Source organism: Dryas octopetala, chromosome 4, assembly GCF_963921425.1.
Source record: "Dryas octopetala chromosome 4, drDryOcto1.1, whole genome shotgun sequence".
In the NCBI taxonomy this organism is placed as follows: domain Eukaryota; kingdom Viridiplantae; phylum Streptophyta; class Magnoliopsida; order Rosales; family Rosaceae; genus Dryas; species Dryas octopetala.
The window spans coordinates 23,458,845-23,478,272 of record NC_141369.1 but is presented as its reverse complement, the minus strand read 5'-3'; the positions used below and the strand labels follow the sequence as shown (position 1 = coordinate 23,478,272).

General features: G+C 36.3%; 3 protein-coding genes across 5 annotated transcripts; 2 read left to right on the top strand and 1 right to left on the bottom strand.

The window, feature by feature from the left end:
• The first annotated feature begins 532 nt into the window (after positions 1 to 532).
• Positions 533 to 3,103, top strand: BCCP2 (biotin carboxyl carrier protein 2). Its single transcript, XM_086239616.1, has 7 exons — positions 533 to 1,015; positions 1,477 to 1,530; positions 1,618 to 1,778; positions 1,868 to 2,192; positions 2,432 to 2,503; positions 2,610 to 2,675; positions 2,766 to 3,103. The coding sequence occupies exons 1-7, from the start codon at positions 860 to 862 to the stop codon at positions 2,787 to 2,789; spliced, it is 858 nt and encodes a 285-aa protein (XP_086095742.1). The 5' UTR covers positions 533 to 859; the 3' UTR covers positions 2,790 to 3,103.
• Positions 3,104 to 3,726: 623 nt separating this feature from the next.
• EMB2773 (PHD finger family protein) lies at positions 3,727 to 15,526 on the bottom strand. 2 transcript variants are annotated; one of them, XM_086240468.1, is made up of 28 exons: positions 14,935 to 15,526; positions 14,143 to 14,252; positions 13,072 to 13,211; positions 12,887 to 12,983; positions 12,522 to 12,778; positions 12,279 to 12,386; positions 12,039 to 12,150; positions 11,696 to 11,792; positions 11,405 to 11,591; positions 10,848 to 11,279; positions 10,236 to 10,765; positions 9,943 to 10,153; positions 9,816 to 9,866; positions 9,541 to 9,699; positions 9,283 to 9,450; positions 8,740 to 9,039; positions 8,503 to 8,655; positions 8,069 to 8,238; positions 7,841 to 7,946; positions 6,998 to 7,159; positions 6,783 to 6,887; positions 6,485 to 6,718; positions 6,001 to 6,134; positions 5,632 to 5,922; positions 4,929 to 5,352; positions 4,743 to 4,835; positions 4,527 to 4,652; positions 3,727 to 4,392 (listed from the first exon to the last, which is right to left on the bottom strand). In XM_086240468.1, exons 1-28 carry the CDS (start codon positions 15,183 to 15,185, stop codon positions 4,186 to 4,188), a joined length of 5,415 nt encoding a protein of 1,804 aa, XP_086096594.1. In that variant the 5' UTR covers positions 15,186 to 15,526; the 3' UTR covers positions 3,727 to 4,185. The 2 variants fall into 2 exon arrangements, with proteins under 2 accessions (XP_086096594.1, XP_086096595.1); XM_086240469.1 differs by lacking the exon at positions 14,935 to 15,526 and having other exon boundaries at positions 13,072 to 13,219; positions 14,143 to 14,240.
• Positions 15,527 to 15,549: 23 nt separating this feature from the next.
• LOC147288480 (expansin-A23-like) lies at positions 15,550 to 19,242 on the top strand. 2 transcript variants are annotated; one of them, XM_086240471.1, is made up of 3 exons: positions 15,550 to 15,608; positions 18,405 to 18,453; positions 18,623 to 19,242. In XM_086240471.1, exons 1-3 carry the CDS (start codon positions 15,555 to 15,557, stop codon positions 19,240 to 19,242), a joined length of 723 nt encoding a protein of 240 aa, XP_086096597.1. In that variant the 5' UTR covers positions 15,550 to 15,554. The 2 variants fall into 2 exon arrangements, with proteins under 2 accessions (XP_086096597.1, XP_086096596.1); XM_086240470.1 differs by lacking the exon at positions 15,550 to 15,608 and having other exon boundaries at positions 18,297 to 18,453.
• The last annotated feature ends 186 nt before the right edge of the window (positions 19,243 to 19,428 follow it).

The window sequence follows — 19,428 nt, the reverse complement described above, 5'->3', positions numbered from 1 at the left end:
GAATACAATTTTAATAATTAGGAAGAAACTATGGTAAAATATGCAAATTTTGAAATTGTCAATTTACTTAAAAACACTTGTATACTTTTTCCAAGACATTCTATTAAAAGTTTAAAACTTAAAACACTTTTTTTTTAATTAAAACTTAAAACACTTATGTTAGACTGATAGTGTTTGGAAATTTCATCTTACAATAGTGGTCTCCTAATTAAAATATAGTGTGAGAAGCTTTTGAAGAGTGCAAATAGCGTTCTCCAAAGGAGAAATATATATTTTGTTTAATAAATAAGAACACTAATATTGAAAATAGTCAAGATGAAAAATCAAGGGACCCACCTTAGTCGTCACAGCAGAATTGCAGTTGGAGTTGGAGGGAAAGCAACACACACAAGACACAATGTCAATGTTGTTGTGAGTTGTGAATGTAATGTATGTATGTGTAATGTGTGTAAGTAAATAGGTGGTATCTATCCGATAGAGAGAGAGAGAGAGAGAGAGTGTGACGAGTGCGCGTGTTGTTTGCGGGTAGTTAAGAAGGTGGATGTTTATGGTCGCATCCACAATAACATTAACACCCTCGCATTGTAAGTATCGGAACACAAACAAACACTTTGGCTCTCTTTAACTAAACTAGAAAAAAACACATTTAGATTTCTCTTTGGGCTTCTCAGATTTCTCAGACCAAAACCTCTTGGATCTCATCGCCCCCTTCGTCCCCACCCCTACAAATCTCCCCATTCCATTCAGATCCCATCCCCACAGCTCTCCCCATTTCCACACAGAGAGAGAGAGAGAGAGAGAGAGAGAGCCTTCTTGCTCTTCCCACCACTCACTGCTTCACCAAAACAACAACAAATTAATGGCTTCCTTCACAGTCCCGTGCCCCAAAGCTTGCTCTGCCCCTATTGCTCGCCTTGGCTCCTCCGCCCAAACTTCGCAGCCACAGCACTTGCTCTCCTTCCACAACTGTCTCAATCGGGTTCCTATCCCGTCTCTGCAAATTTATGCCCTTCAGGTCTGATTAATTCTACCCTCTACTTGGTTTTTCTCCATTTTTCTGAATAGAAGTTTTTGAGTCTCTACCACTTCGATTTTTATGAATTATAATCAGTAATCAGTGTTGTTCTGCTGGGTTGTAGTTGATTATTGATTTCTTTTTATGTACCAAATGGGTTTGTGTGTATACATTTGTACATGCATCATATTCTAAAGCTTGTTGCCTATTAAATAAGGAACTGAATTTTGCACATGAGATATGTGTAGGGTATGTTTTGAAATTGATATGGTCAAAGAATTGATGGGCACATGTGTAGATTTTGAGTGCTGTGATGTAACCCTTCACCATAGTCGTTAGTCTACTTTCATATGTCAATAGCTTGTTATAGGAGCGACAGTTCCATGTATGATAATCTAGTTTTGTAGTTTAATAATGTTATGAATTTCATTGTTTTCTCATCATATGGTTAACACGTGTAGAGTCCCATCAGGAAGCAATCTACTCTTTGGAAAGTGCAGGCACAGCTTAGTGAGGTAAATTGTTTGCAACAAGTTTAGTATGTAGATTTTGTTGGGAAATATCATCCATCAATGTGTAATAAATTACTTTCTGAATCCAAGGTTACTGCTGAGAAATCTTCAAATTCTGCACCCATAAATAACATTAAGTCTGAAGATGGATCACAGGAAGGGAAAGATGAGTCCAAAGTTTCCAGTCAAAACAATATTCCAGATGCATCATCAATTTCAGCATTCATGTCTCAAGTATCAGACCTTGTCAAGTAAGTTGCAGCAACTTTCATTTGTATGCATATATGTGGTTTTAAGATGTGCATCATTTTCATTAAGTTGACATCATTTTCATGAGTAGGCTAGTGGATTCAAGAGATATTGTTGAGCTGCAAATGAAGCAACTTGATTTAGAGCTCATAATTAGAAAAAAAGAAGCCGTGGAGAAGCCAGCACCACAAGCTCCCGTTTCTGCACCACCACCCTATCCTTATGCCATGTTACCACCTCAACCAGCACCAGCCCCAGCAGCTGCTCCTGCTCCAGCAAGTCCTCCTTCTGCAGCATCAGCACCTGCATTACCTGCCCCTGCAAAGGCCAGCACATCATCTCACCCGCCATTGAAATGCCCCATGGCTGGAACCTTTTACCGTTCTCCTGCACCCGGCGAACCACCTTTTGTTAAGGCAAGTGTCTGTGCTACTCATTCTTAAAGCTTGAGTGTGGAGAGATGGAAAAATGCAAATTTTTTGCACACTTGATTACTTATATTATGTGTGTGCGTGTGTGCATATATGTGCTCTATTTACTTGTAGAAATATAGTTTGGGCCCTAAGAATGCTTATGTACCCCTTTACTATACACATACATTTATATAGATATATGGTCATATTTCCCCTCATTGTTTACTCAAATAATTTTTCAGGTTGGAGATAAGGTGCAGAAAGGTCAAGTCATTTGCATCATTGAGGCCATGAAATTGATGAATGAAATTGAGGTATGTTTTTACATTGCTCTTGTCTATGTTATGCAGTGATTTGGCTTTACCTTCATTTGAAATATTGCAGTATTGTTAATAATTTGTCCCTTTATTTCTCCTTCAGGCTGATCAATCTGGAACTATTACTGATGTACTGGCTGAGGATGCGAAACCAGTGAGCGTAGACACGGTAAGTAATCTCTCTCTCACACACACTCTCTCTTACTCGCATATTCTTTGATAATCTAATTATCTAAGCAATCTGTCTTCCTCCGTGCAGCCTCTTTTTGTCATAGTACCATGAGCAACAACCTGGAAAGAATTTTTGAAGCTTTTTGGTGATGGACACTCTTTGAAGATAGTTTAATTCTCGAAGGACTTTTTGATACTATTTATGTTCCCTTGTAATCTTAATTTTAATAATGGTTATGGTTTTGTTTCGATTCTGGAAATCCTCGGTATTCATATTTTTAGAGTTTTAGGTCAGGGTGTGTTGCTCAAAATGTTAGGCTTTGAGTTATCTTGAAACATTATTTATGCCTTTTTAAGACAGTTTTAGAAAGTATGCCATGAAACATTTATATAAACAATTCCTTTTTTTATTTTGCGAGTCTTGAACATTTATTGTTTTTATGCATTTAGCTTCTCTTTTATTTGTTTGCAAAATAGTCACTACAACCGTAAGATGAACAACCTACAACCAAAAGAAAAATCGCAAGATGAACCCTCTCCACAAAATATGTAGTTAAAAAAAGAGGGAAAAAACACCCAAAGCAGACTTCAGACTCTTGGGGGGAGGATATGAGAAATGCCGATCTGTCCAAAATTGGTTTCCAATGCCAATCTGTTCAAAATTGGTTTCCGATTAAAAATGTGGCAGATCAAAATACAAGAGAATCAAAATGCCTAGTAAGATGGGTACCAAAATTTGCTCAAAGTCAGATGGATACCTAAAAAGTGTTCCAAGTCAGATATGATTTTCCCCAAAATCCAAAAATAGGGGCTGTTTTAACACATTGGTACACACACGAAGGTGCATAATTACATCCATACAGGCAACAGCATGGTTGAAGAATCCCCAAATATATATAGAGATAAGCCGCCAATAGAAAGTAACTGTTAACCATAATCCCAATGATCATGGAAAGAAGTTTAAACTGAGCTGATATTATGTTGTGTCGTGAAACAATGAAATTTATAACAAGCAATGCTATAGTCCGGAGTCTACAAAATAAACAAAGTAATAATAACAATGAATTTATTAATGAGTTATAAAAAGCAATGCTTCCGTGTCCTTAAGATGTCACAACACATTGTCAATTCGATGAGAAATTTTAGTTTCCAGCTTCTTGAATTTGCTGAATAAATTTACATTCAGAAGCTTCTACTAAAATTTACAGGTAGAACAGAATGAACCGTAAAAAGTAATATTAATCAATTAAAATCTAATACACAAAAGGAGGCTGCTAATACACAAAAGGCTGAATTTCATTCACAAAAAGAATGCGGCTACTATATATGCCCAGGCAAATTACAAATACGGGAACAGTAAGAGAAAGCTACACTACTCTACTGATTTCTCTACTGTTTCCAGAAATCTATTCTTTCCGCTCTTCATCATTATATCCTATTTCTATTCCTTTTTCTCCTACAGAAATGTACATGTTAGCCTAACTGTCACTATCACATACTTACAACTATTACCGTTGTCGGCTTCTACTGTAATTACCTCTCCTCCCACTATTACTCAGCCTCCGAGCCCCACCTGTCCATTCCTCATCATCATCATCCTCATCATCCCCACCTACAGATTTCCGTCCTTTTCTGGGTGCTGGACGCTTTCTCTTGATGTTTGCTGTGTAAGTTGAGTAATCAACAGTATCTTCCTTCAATGCATTCTTCAATTCCTGTACAGTAATGATACCAGTAAGAATTGATGTATGGAGTTATTGGAAACTTCCAGCAACCATGGACCCAGTCCTTCGACATATAAGCAAGAAGGGAGGGAAACAGAAATGCATAATGTTGCGACTCATGGTACCTGATATCTTTGTACCAATTCTTGATAAGTTGTGGGCAAGTTGGTGTGTGTTTCACCGATGTCAAAAGGAACATTCTGCCTGGAGAGAACATCTCCTGGTTTAACGGGATCAGTAGGAGAAAAAGCCTGGTTCAACAGAAAAATTACAACAAGAAAAAATTAAGTTCACAAGTCACAATAATAAAATTCAACCACAGTTATCTATAAATTGCTTACCTGGCACCTTGCATCATTCAGGCTATACACAATTTTTAGGTGTCTCTTTAGTTTCAAAAGAAGCTGCAATGCAATAGCTGCCAGGCAGTCTGCCTACAAAACCATTCACAAAAAATTAAAATCAATGAAAGCACTAACAAATTAACAATGGCAATAACTCTCTAGAACTACAAGAGGAAAAAATACCTGGATTATCTGTTCATCATCTTTTGAGATGCCACAGGAACTGCCTGGGCCTGTAATGAGCACCTTTGCCTCCAACAAGGTAGCTTGATTTGAGACTGACTGATCAGCTGCCTCTTGTGTTATCCCATTCAAATCCATTGTTGACATATAATTTGTAGCAGGATGACACACAGGTTCTTGTTGAATTGTCCCATTCAAATCCACTGATGTCATCCCACTTGGAAAAGGCTGACCAGCTGGTTCCTCTTTAATTATGCCATTCCCATGAGGTGCACCTCTTTGTAACAGATGTAAACTCAGAGCTTTCAGTTTTGCTTCAAGCGTCCCAGCTCTAACTTGTATTACTCTATTTATAGTATAGATCAAATAAAGGGGCTCATCAGGTAATGTGAATGGTAGTGAGGCAAGTATCTCTGTGCAGTACCTGTAAAAATAAATCAACTTTCAAGTCAGCACTCTCAACCAGCAGTTACTTGTTAGATTAGAAGACAGCTGACAGTTAATTTTCTTCTGTTTTCTTTTCCTATAGTTTGGGGTTGGGGATGTATGTTGCTTTGTTTATGCTTTGTGTTTTAGTAGTGACTCCTTGTCCACTGTTTGTACGCTCTGCCTTTTGTTTTAATAAAGTCTCTTTTCACAAAAAGTCTACACTCTCAACCAGCATACATGAACTCTAAGGATTGGCACCAATGATTGAACTCACATCAGGAAAGGGACTACTGAAGTGGTCCAGCTAGGATTATCAAACTTGCGAACAATCGAGGACATAAATTTGTTCCTGGAAACCCGGTTAGCACGAATAAGCTTGTAGATTCGAGAAACTCCCAGTCTCGCTTGAGCAAGAGAAACACCATCACGTTTTTCCCTAGAATATCCAGAAGCTTCTGATTGGAGTTTTGTGTTCTCATGTTCAGAATTAGCATTAAGGGATTGTATGAATGTAAAAGACATCTGAAGGCCATCCCCCAAGCGGCTTTCAAAAAATGCAGGGTACCTAAAAAGAACCTTCAATTAGCAAGCATAAGCAAATAGAGAAGATAAAACAAGTCAAAAAGCATGAAAGGGAGAATACTTTTCATTCATATTCATCAGCAACTGATGAGCTAACTTCGAATTGCCCTCCAGAGTATCTGTTTCAAGTGCAATAAGGAAAGGCACACAAGTAATAGGATGCACAAGTCCTTGGCGCAGCACAACTTCAACAATCTGCAGTGTATTGGTAAGCAGTATAGATAAATTGGAAAAAAAGTTGCTACTACACTTGAACCAATTCTTCCAAACTAGTTTCTCATAAAATCAATAGGAATATATATACATAAATATATATACAATAAGTATAAATTGTAGGAATATATATACATAACTACTTTTCCTCCTACACATAATTTTCTGAGAGTTGACAGTCCACAAGATTGTGGTTGAACCTCCAGACTTATAACACTGTTTCTTGGAATGGGACAACACACATACATACACACACACACACACACACACACACACACACACACACACTCACGCACAGAGCTAGGAACAGACTATCAAAACCCCATACTCACCTTAAGGGCAGATTGGCGAACATGTTCACTAAAGTCCAAACATCTCACCAAAATATTATCCCAATACAACTGCACTATACCCCCACAGATATTAGTATCTCCGGCACCTGCAGCAACAGGTACAGCATTGCCACCTTCCACAGAATACTGAACCACATTATTACTGGCCGTATCTGTTCCCATTTGATTTTCGGATTCAAGAAGATATTCGTACATGTTTTGCAATGCTTGCATCTGGTCAATAAGATGATTTAGTATATAGATAGACTGCTGTGCATAAATCAAGGGACAATGTTACCTTAAGACGAAAATCAGCACTGGAAGAGAATGTCGCCTCTAATATTTTGCCAATATCTTTTTCCAACATATATTCAGGCCTAGCGATTAAAACAAAGCCCAATGCCTACAAGTAATACAAAGCACCATTACTACATTTCATTATTAAACCATGCTTTTCATATTTCAAGATCAGACCAAGCTTTTATAAGAGTAAAAAGATAAAAAATTTCATACCTGTAATGATCTAACCTTTATGACATAATCATCCGCTAGAAGATATTTTTTAAACAAGCTGAGACTGCTTACAACATCAATTATTTTGTCAGAGGAGTTACTCAGTAAAGAGTTGCCATAACGAATCAGCAATCCAAGACAGAAAAGAGATCGCCCCACAAGCTGTAATCAGCAAAATAGAAACTTGTCAAAAAAAAAAAAAAATTAACATAATCATATGACTATATACATATATGTAATGGGCAATGTGCATCTGTGTTTGTGTGTGTGTACTGTGTACCAACAAGTTATGGGTTCCAGTTTAGAGCTAAACATTGGAATTGCTCTAGAAAAAGAAGAAATACACATCAAGCGCATATTAAATATGGATCAACCTTGATTCACGAAGAACCAAAAGCCAAGCAACAATTCGCTCAAAAAGAACAAGACAACGACATAAACTCCCCCCAAGTATCAGTAACATCTTTGGCATCCCCTAATAGATAAGGGAGAACGTATTTCAAATATAAGGCCAGGGAGCAAATAGACAATATGGTCAAACTTAAGGGATGTAACTGGAAGAAAACCCATTATAAAATCGGTAATAGATGTGTTACTTAAAAGCCGGCGAATGCATGTACAAAATTTTATCCAATTATGAGGCAGAACTGCACCAATTTAATAATATTGTCCAAGTGAATAGACAGTTATAATCTTAGGAGTTATAACTCCAACAAATCAAATCCTACTTTATGAGGTGGCCATATAAATATCAAGACGTTTAACTTTAATTCAAGCAATAAATGCTAGAAATACAATTTAAGTGATTAAAAACACAACTCATTTACACATAATTCAACCAACCTTGTTATCAACTGCCTGAGAATCCAAACGTTTGAAGAACACCTGAATAAGGTACTCCACTATAGCACCACCTTTTCCTGCCACTTTACTCACAGCACAGAGGCACCTGTAATGAGGAGGGAAAAAATCAAACCTAGAAGACATCCAAATCGGCAAAGGAATGCAACCACAACAATAGTAGAAGTAAAATAGAAGATGTCTGAAAGCAAAAGCCTAATGCAAACTTACTTGATGCAAGCATGAACAACTGTCAAGAAAGAATGCCGAACAATCATGTTCTTCAAGTCTTGTTCAAGTTCTTCAACAACAGTTTGAGGTAACTTTCGTACTAAAGGCAGGACAGAATCAATTATAAAGATTATGCTCTCCAGTAACTGTGAAACCACTGGATTATCAGCCTAAACACATGACAAAGCAAATTAGAAGGCAGACATGCTGTTTTCCTTTACTTTCTTGTAGGAAAAAAAAAATAGAAATAAATGGTAACAAAAGGAAAGCTGGAAAGGCATAAATCAGTTGCCTCAGACTAAAAAAAGCATATATAGACAAGGCAGTTGCCAAGTAAACAAGAATCCAGAAAGGCAGCTTTTCAGTATAACTGTACAAAATCTAATACGGACATGTGAAACAAAATAATTTAAAATCCATGAAATGCTGTTAACCTGGCTCTTTAGATAAGGCTGAAGAGTGACCACAAACTGGGAAGGGTCAGAAGCTGGTGCACATAGTGTTGGATCCACAACACAGAATGCATGCAAAACTAGAACATATGGAAGTGCCCGCTTCTCTACTTCCTGGATATTCATTTCCTCTACCTGACAAAAAAGAATTTCCGAACATTCAGATTTAAACAATCGACCAATAAATCTATCAAGTCAAAAATATGAGAAGAAAAGTACCTGCAATATCCTTTCCAGCAAGAACTTGCACATTAACTCACAGCGCTTGCGTACTGATGCAAGTGAGACAGGGTTGATCCCAATAGCTTTTGCTGATTGTGGAAAAAAATCAAGGGCTAAGTTGCGTTTAATGACAGTCACAAGACGCTGATGATTTGGCATCCTCCTCAACATCTCAACAATCTGTTCAGCTTTTTTAGCCACCTCCAATGGGACAGAGCTACCATCTCCAAAGAATTGAGTTTGCGAACCAGTAGGTTCCTCAAACCAGAACTCATAAAATGTCTTGCAAACAAGATCCTGCAGATAAAGGAAAGAATAAAAACAGGGACCTAATCTAAAACCAACAAATTTGTATACTTGTCTTCTACATATCCTTTATATAATTGGATCCAGCTCTGTGTTGAGATGTAGAAGATGGAAGAAAAAACTAAATTGCACCATGTCAAGGAAGACGCAACATATTGCAGGAAAATTTAATGATTTAAATATGTGACCAGAGTTCAATACTTAATCTAACACATTCATTGGCTGTAGAATTACCTGTATACTTGATTCATCGTCGCTAATACGAGAAATGATACCAATGCAAGCACTTGTAAACTTGGAGAAGCTCACAGTTGAAGTGCACATATCTCGTATGATTTTGATGGATCGTTTTCGAACACTTACTCCAGTATCTTTAATTCTCTCAGCAACCTTCTCAAAATACTAAAAGAAAAAAATGGAGAAGATGAAGCAAAATGTGTTAATAGAGAATCTACCAATCCCCTAGTAGAATGAGAGATCAATTAAACACACCTTCAAACCAACATCAGGATGAGAAGCAATATGTCTCCCTACAAGTTCCAGTGCTGCTTCTCTTACAGAAATTGCAGAATCACAAAACCTTCCTTCAACAGCTGATTGCACGCGTTTGTCACCTAATACCTCCGGATCAGCTTCTACAATTATACTGACCTGCTCATCATATTAAGAGATTAAGGGATTAAATCCTGTTAGCATAGCCATAAAAAGAATGCTCACTTTCCATTTCAAGGATTAAAAGTTTGAAAAAAATATTCCTTTTCACTCACCGCTCGTAAAGCCTTAGCCCTGATCACAGGAGAATTCTCCATTAAACTTGCCTGATATCAACTAAATTGTCAAAATAGAGATTTTATTACGTAATAAATCAGGGAGTAGAGGAAAAGGCTTACTAACCAGAAGCAAATGAAGAATCTTATCAAACCCTCTGGAGAAAGAATTATTTTGTCCCAATGCTAAAGTAATCTTCTTGACTGAATCCCTTGTCAATAACGAAAAAATAGTACCAGAATCCCGCACTATTGCTTTCGATTTCAGTCTAACAAGATAGTAAATGAACTTCTGCTGTGATTTTGGATCATCCTTGTACCACAAGCAGAGATAAAACCTGAACGAGAGCATGCATAACTTCACTATGGCAACAATGCAACTGCAAGGTCAAGAAGGAATGAGGTTCAATGAGTACATACCAGCGTACAAAGAGATGCACATCATCAGCTGATGCAGTATCTTGAAGGTAATTCAAAAGCAACTGTTGGACAACCTCAAGCTTCGTAATTGGAAAAGAAGCTTCAGTGTTTCTTCCTGAACTATGATCCTTTATCCCACCATCTTTGCATTGTGACTTGCAGTAAGATTGTAAAACGAGGAGTTGCTTCCTGCAGAGGCATATCTGGCAGTGCCAACTTCGGTTAGAAACTTCATGTTCTCTTACTCCCATGCAATCAGCATGAAACATTCTCTGACAACCTTGACATACAAAGAAATTTTTTTCAACCCTATTATCTAAACAAACAGAGCATGCATCTTTTGGATAACTCTGATCAATCCCATCCCCACTAACCAACTCCTGTAATAACCAAAATTTGTCTCTACTGCAAAGGACAGAATCACGCTTCAACCTCGCAGCAATGGTGCCGAGAAGGTCAATAGCCATGGTACGTGCAGCTATGTCTTTAGATTTCAACCCAGCATTCTGGAGTAATAAGACACAAAGAACCTGCGAATAAATCTCTTTCAGCACGGAGACACTAATGCAATTTAAGATATTATATTCCACACAAATCAGACATATATTTTACCTCCAGAATAGGGGCTGAAGCAGGATATTCAGGTAAGTTCAATGTCGTCAGCAGATCAGTAACAAGATTCTCCATCATTACTTTTAACTCAGAAGCTTCCTGAGTCTTCACACTAGCAAAGCGCTGAAGTACACGAGTCCAAAAGAGACAACATGCCCCTGTGGCTGCTGCAAGGCCTTTAGTTGGACAATCAGCATTGAGAGAAACTTCTAAGACAAAATTACCACTTGATTCCTGCCTTAGAGGTTCGGGAAGGTCTGCACTACATTGAACCAACTGAAGCAGCAAAGCAGTGATCATTTGAATCTGTTTTTGCTCTTCATCAGGTAGGTGATAGGCTCTCAAAGCTCGCTTCGAGAACGGTAACTTCCAAAGCAGATGAAGTAATTCATCTATCACATAAGTTCGATGTTGAGTGTATGAATAGAATATCTGTACCACCAACAACGAAGATGCTACAAGTTTCAGATCACATAACATTAAAATGCATATATGCATGAAAACATGTAAGGTAAGTAATAGCTGCCAACAGATAAAAGAATAGTGCTGATCTGTACCCCACTGATTAAACCAATTGCCTTCAGTTGCAAGAGCTGGATATTATCCACCATAAATGTTGTAAAGCTTGTTTTCACCAGTTGTAAGATACAACTATCTGACAACCTTTCTATTAACAACAAATCCTTGAGTAAACCCAGAATGGTGCACATTTTCTGAAGAATATTATTCACAGCAGCAGAGACCCTACAAAAGGCAAGATGTAAGAAAAAAGAAAACACCTAACTTTAATTACAGAAATACCTTGTCAAAAAATCAAAGACATAGGAGCAGAATGTAGATAAGCACACTTGTTAAATGATGATTTCTGCACTTTTATGGTCTTGATACTACGCCGCCTCTTGCTTGCTGAACCAATTTCAGCATCAAGCTCTTCATCTTCCTCAACTGTAAATATATCAGAACTTATTGTTGCTCAATATCAGAACTTGGAAAGAACCACTCTAGGAAATGCAGAATGATCGAGCAAGGGAACAATCAGTCCAATTTAGGTAACAAGCAATAAAGAAATTGATGGAGACAATGTCATATACCGATAAATATGTTTAAAATACATAGAAAAATAAATAAAAAATTCAGAGACATACAAATATAGTAGGTTACAGAAATCCCAACTGTTATAAAAAAGCTAACCTTCAAGTGTCCCATTTTCATTTGGCCTATGCAAAGCACGATATGAAGGATCATAAGCACACATGACATCTATTATCTGATGCCTGGAAAACTCCAGAATTCTTTCAATGATCTGATATGTAAAAACTAGCATTACTTACCTCGTTTGTAGTCATAAAACGTCACAAGATACATTTACAAGTAACAGATATAACAGATCTCCTCTAAATATAAAAAGAAAGCATAATATAAAGCATGTACCTCTTCTTTATACAGCTGCTTTGGCATCTGGTTATGAGCCATTACTGCTAAAGCTGCATGAATGGACTCCAGTGCACAATGTATTGATGAAACCACATCTGAATCTGACTGAAACAGTGAAAAGAAAAGTAATAAATGAAAGTGATCACGAGTATCTATTGAATAAGAAATGTAGGTTAAGAGGCAAACTACCCCAACAAAAATGCAATATTCAAGAAAGAATGGAGTCTATAACAAACTTACCTGCTCAAATTCATTTATGGACAAGCCCTCAGCTCCATGTATCTGATGATCTAAAATCCTTAACAGTCTAACAAAAATATCTACAGGAACCAAATGTAGAAGCCTCTTTGCACGAAGAGACATTATTTCATTTGCAAGCATTCTAAGATCAGAAAGAGGCATCAATGACCACTCTGCTTCATCCCGATCATCACTGAAAATTTCAGCTCTGCCGCAGAAATCCTCCACCAACTCACAAAAGTGTCCAATAATGGCATCTAAACAAGATTTTTCAAAATAAGTTATTCAAATGAATATTAAAAATAAGAGTGTATGAGCATGATTGAGAGAGATAGAGAGTTCTAAAACCCAAGACCAGCTAGAACCTTGAATGGAAGCAGGATCTGGTTCAACTGATGACGTAATGCCATCACTAGCTTTCTTCTTGGCTTTTGGTTTTCTAGAAGATGGTGTAGATATGTCCTGCAATTTCATCTTCCAGATTAGGAAAATAAGGAGAGGGGGGAGGAGAGGGGAAACATTATAAACTTCCAAAGAGATGCACACATACATTAGGAGGAATATAATTGAGCTGATTATTGTGAGTTGCACCGTATTCTCTTTGAGCATGTCTTGTTATATGTATACTAGGCTCAAAGGGCTTCTTATCAGGTACCATACTACTGCCAGGCACTTGCCCCTTAATAGGACCTGAGAAACTTGAACAGTGCAAGAAACAATAAGCGCAGAAACATTAAACCATTTAAGGACCGAAAACACTAATAAATAAAGTCCAACATACACATAAAGTAAAGAGGAGACATGTCCTGGAAATTCACCATGTATCCTTTCAACTGATTAAGTAAAACTACATAATTCTAGTAAGAAACTAGTTCTTTGAGGTTAAATAAGACTACATGTTTTGAATAGCAAGTGATGATACCAATGTTAATACCATTTGTATGTGTAAAAATATTAGCATTCTTTTAACTTTAACAACCTGTACCTTCACACCTAAAAAAAAATTAATAATAATAACGATAATCATTTTATCATATCTGATCAATATCAATGATTGCACAAACAAAAACAATAATATTTTATCATTTCTAGCCATACTATTTTTAATCATTTTGCATTATTTTGAGTATGTTATCAGTATGTAATATATATTTGGTCTCTCATTATTCTATAAATCTACATAATTAATAACAAAGTCCATATTGTCACCAAAAATTCTTGCACCAGAAAAAGATGTGATTGCATTACTCAATCAGATTATAATTTATGTAAAAGCTTATTGATAGTAAAAGCTTATTGATTGTAAAAGCTTATTGATAGTATAATTTATGTAAAAGCTTATTGATAGTATAATTTATGTAAAAGCTTATGAAAAATGGCTCACATTTATCTCCCAACATACTAAAATTAAATTAAACTTATGCAGTGCATCTACTGTTATTTATCTATATTGGGAAAAAAGAATCCCACTGTTTTCCTGTTCTAGCAAAAGCAGCAACACAGAAACCCTATGTAACTAGTAGGAAAGTAAAAAAGTTGCATGTAAGTAAAAGATGAATGAATTCGCAAGCAGTAATACTTATAATCAAGGCAGGTATGGAGCAATTAAAACTTTGTTTACCTGGAGTGCTGTACTCAAATGCTTCTGGATTGTACCGTAGAACTTCATCGTGAAGTTGTAAAGGTTCAACATAACTATATGGAACTGCCCTAGCATCCTCTCTAAGGTTCCTGTACATGATACCGTATATAAGCAATAATAAAGAATAAGAAAAAAAAAAATCTCACTCTTCAGAATAATTCATACAGAAAAGCCATGAAAACCAATGCGCCTTTTAAATGTTTGTAACTTGAATATAAAAATTCAGAGTGCCGCATAAGTATAGACGTTTGTACTACTAACACCAACACTTCTCTATCTGAATTTTAATCTAAACTTAAATCCTGACATACAATTCAGTAAGCAATAAGCACAAATGATACAGTTTCTGTATTCCAAACGATGTAGTAAAACTAATCACCAAAATTTCAAATTCACAAACTGATCGCATTAGTTCAAACATGCATGATTTCAGTTATTACTAGAGGGGAGAGAGAGAGAGAGCAGTAACTTCAATCAATCACCGTTAAATTTTTTTAAAAAAAAATTATTTCAACTACTTCATGACCAAAACTTTCAGAAAACAGCAAAAGTGACGAGTTAACAATCAAAACCTAATTTTACCACAAAAATCGGAAAATTCTCATGTGGTCAAATTTCACACAGCAACCATCAAAACCGTTAAATTTCAAATCGTAATTATGAAAGTAAGCAAAAATCACAACTCCAAGTAACTTCACGCACTTCCTTAAGTCAAATTTCAAAGTTAAACCTGGAAACGAAAGAGTTGCGCAAAACAAAGAAAACACTTACAAGTAAGAGACATCAGTTTCTCGAAGCAGATCAGCAATCCTACTGGACAGAGCTTCATCAGGACGATTCAACCACGCACTGTTCCGACTCGGCTCGTCGAACAGCCGGAGGACCTGATCAGATGCGCCGCAGAACACCGGAACCGTAGGCAAAGGCAAGCCAGACGCGACCTCCGAGTGTATGGTATTCGAGAGGCTGATGCCGCAGAGGTTCGAGCTCGAGCCCGAACTTGAAGTGAACGGAAAACTCATCGATTCGTTAACCGTTAGAGTTCGCGATTGGCAGCACTGTAAGGCATGTATGGAGAATGATTGGAGTGGCACAGGCTGTAATTAGCTTGAAATCAAGGGGTATTTGGGAGGGAATTTGGATTTGTGTTGCAGAGTGAGTGTGGGAGATGAAGAAGAAGCGTTTGGAGCCCTAGAGGGATAGATTGGGAAGAGAAATGGCGGGGAAAGTGTGCTGAGGAACCAAATTTTCGGGCTTTTGGGGGGAATCGAAGTGGATTTGGTGTTATAGGGTGTGGGAAATGAGTCGCGCTGGCGCAATTACGATAATGCCCTCCAGACACTGTGTGCGCGACTGTGTGCTTACCGGACACGACTCACGAGTTGCCTTTCATGAGAAGTCTCTTCTTGCCGCTCTTCCCGAATTTCGGCGATGGAGGATTTGCTGTGCTAATTTAAATTTTTATTTAAGGGTCGAGTTATTGAATTACGGAAATACCCCTGACTAGCAAATCTTTAATTGATTCTTGACCATAAAATATTGATGAAGGTCAACACAAAGATCGTGTCCGCGTGTAGTTTTTTTCATCTTTTCCTGTTTTTCGAGTTTCCATCCTCGAGTCCTCGGAATAATAGGAGTGAGTTAAGTAGTTAACCCATAACCTAGTATAGGAATTAATGTCAATTTAGTCCTTCAATTATTATACTTATATTAATTTGGTACCCAAATTTTTAATTTGAAAAATTTAGTCCTTAAACTTTTTTAATTTTGTCAATTAAGGTTGTTCAATAAATTTACACACTTTTCATCTAAAATTTCGTTTGCATAAAATCATGTGTCAATCACGTGCCCTCATTTTTTAAGGACATAATAATTACTCTAAATTATACCATAAGTCCAAGCACATAAATTGACAAAATTGACTGAACAACCTCAATTAGAAGTGTGTAAATTGACTAAATAATCTTAATTGAAAAAATTGAAAAAGTCTTAGAACTAAATTTTCTAAATTAGAAGTTTGAACACCAAACTGATACAAATATAATAATTTAAGGATCAAATTGAGATTAATCCCTTTACCATATATTCTTTTTTTTTAATGATTATAATGCCAATAATGCCACTATGGTAATTGCACACAATTAACAGATTATTTCTCTTTTTTTCTTTGTCAACTAACAGAATAATTGTCTTTTTGTTTCCGTTGTCAACCAACATACTTATTGTTTGAAGTGATATTATTGTTTGACTAACATATTCACTTCAGTTATACGCATCAATTGCGCATGTCAACTATTGTAAGTTATTAGTTGAAATAAGTATCATTATACGATCCGTACAAATTTTCAAATATCAATTATCCACACATGTTTAAACAAACGACTTTAATATTCTCCATTGAAGTATCTTTAGGAGATCCACAATAATCAACAATTGTTAATTGTCCAGTCCACCCATATATGAACAATAATGTTATTTCCCTCTCTTCTATATAACTAAATAACATAAGGCAACTATATAACTACTGTTTAGTAACGAATGTCACTATTGAAATATGTGTTTAGAATCTTAGACATATAAAATGGGTCATCAAAGTTATAAATATGCTTTTTATTAATCAACTGTTGATCTATTTCTACGAAGAAGATTAGGTATGATTTATTAGACCAAATCGTCATTGACAAAGCTTTAAACTTTAATGTACCAAAAAAAGAAAAAAAAAAATTGGGTACACTAGGGCCGAAGCCAAAAACAAAAGAGAGCCACATCACAATCATTTTGGGCTTGGCCATGTCAGCCCATCTTCAGCTAATATGCTGTTAAAACCCGGCCTACTGTCACAGCCCATTTTCGCAAGAAAATCGGCAGCAAAATTCGGGATAGATCTCCCATTTCTAGCCATCTTTCAACAACTTTCTACATTGTGAGCCATAAGTTATCCCTCTTAAGTCTTAAACGCAATTCCTCATTTGATTATAAGTGTCCTCGTACTCTACTGTAAGCTATACACCAACTATATATAATATATGATTTATTTGCTTATCAATATTATTTCTTAGGAAGATTTATATTAGCTGAAATATCACATAGTTTTCATAATACAAATTCAATAGTATTCTATCGTATCTACGTTGTATGTATGTTTTTTGTTTAATTCTTTTTTTAGGATTAAATACAAAAATGATCCACAAATTTTACTGTGATTTTTCAATTTAGTCTATTATTTATAAAAAAGTATCAATTTGATCCATGAATTTTCTAAGTTGTACCAAATCAGTACAAACGTTAATTTTCATAAAAAAAATTTAAGCCAAAATATGCATTTAAGGAATAAAACCCATATGTTCTTATTTAGTTCCATGGGATATTAAAAGAAGTAAACATGCATGAACCTCACCCGGATTCAACTATAATCATAGTAGTGCTAATTTTGATTGGCCTATAGAATTTTTGTGCCACCTCACGATATACCAAAGAAAGCACAAAAAACTAATTGGAAAATCTTTGTACCTCCCGCAAGAATTGAGGCTCACTTTCCTCCATTACATTTAATTCCATATTTTCTTTAGAGGTAAAAAATCTAAACATGCATGTGAATCCATGTTATCATATCAATGTAAACTAATTGGAAATTTTGCTCTAAATGGTAAATCTTTGCGGCTCCAGCAAGAATTGAGGCACACCTTCCTCCACTACATTTAATTCCTAAGTTTCTTTAGAGGTAAAACATCTAAACATGTGAATCCATTTTATCATATCAATGTAAACTAATTGGAAATTTTGTTCTAAATGGAAAATCTTTGTGGCTCCAGCAAGAATTGAGGCTCACCTTCCTCCACTACATTTAATTCTTGATTTTATTTAGAGGTAAAACGTCTAAACATGTGAATTTATTTTATCATATCATGTATAGGATTATATATAAACTATACATGATACATCTGTCTCTCTCTGTTTCTTCCTTTTTCACTTAATAATCCTGAAAAACTAATATCATTTGGTATCCTCATATATTTTTCTTTCCTTTTATGATAATCCCACTTATGCAGTGATGCCTATAAATTATCTTCGTAGTCATGAGGTTTTTTATACATATGCAATAGCATTACAGTTTATCTTACTATCACATAGCCATGGCTGAGTTTCAGATATTGTTTACATGGGCAGTGTTCATCACTCTTTTGGTTCAAGCCATGAGCAAGAAAATCCCTTTTGGTGAGAAAGCCCACAATGATTGGGAGGACGCGCATGCAACATTTTATGGTGACATGAGTGGAAAAGAAACAATGCGTAAGTGAAGAGTTTTTGTATGTGTCAGTTACATATAATCTCTACCAACATACATATTATGAGAGAGAGAGAGAGGCATACATAACCGGCACTACATACAATAATTTTTGTTTTCGATTTAGATAAAAATGACATTCAAGTTATAACTTTGTAATTGTTTGATTAACAGAGGGAGCTTGTGGATATGGTGATCTGTTCAAACAAGGGTATGGCTTGGAAACAGCAGCTCTAAGCACAGAACTGTTCAACAAGGGGCTTGCTTGTGGTGCTTGTTTTGAGATCATGTGTGTGAATGATCCACAGTGGTGCATAGCCAATGCTGGCCCTATTACAATTACTGCAACCAATTTTTGTCCACCAAATTGGGATCCAGCTCCAGACCATTGGTGCAACCCACCAAACAAACACTTCGACTTGTCCATGTCCATGTTCACAAAAATTGCAATATACAAAGCTGGGATTATTCCTGTAAAATATCGCAGAGTCCCATGCCATAAACAAGGAGGGGTTAAGTTTCAACTCAGTGGAAACCCCTATTGGCTTGCTGCATTAGTGTTCAATGTTGGGGGTGCTGGTGATGTTTCAAATGTCAGAGTTAAAGGCTCTAACACTGATTGGCTTCAGATGTCACGCAATTGGGGCCAGCTTTGGCAGACTGGAGCCAACTTAGTTGGGCAAAGCTTGTCATTCCAAGTTACTACTAGTGATGGGAAAATGATCGGGTTAAATAATGTTGCACCAAAAAATTGGCAATTTGGTCAAACCTTTGAGGGGAGAAGTAATTTTTAGACAGACTCAATGTTTAGTCTCTTGCTAGTTATTTGATTTGCACTTTTTGCCTTATGTGGCAAATTAAAAATTCATCTCCTAATAATAAAGATATGATTATTCATTGTGCAATTATTGTGCAATTCTTGGCTTCCAGAATTTATAGAAATCCCTAAAAATATCTGTCACCTGGGTAGACCGTAGTCG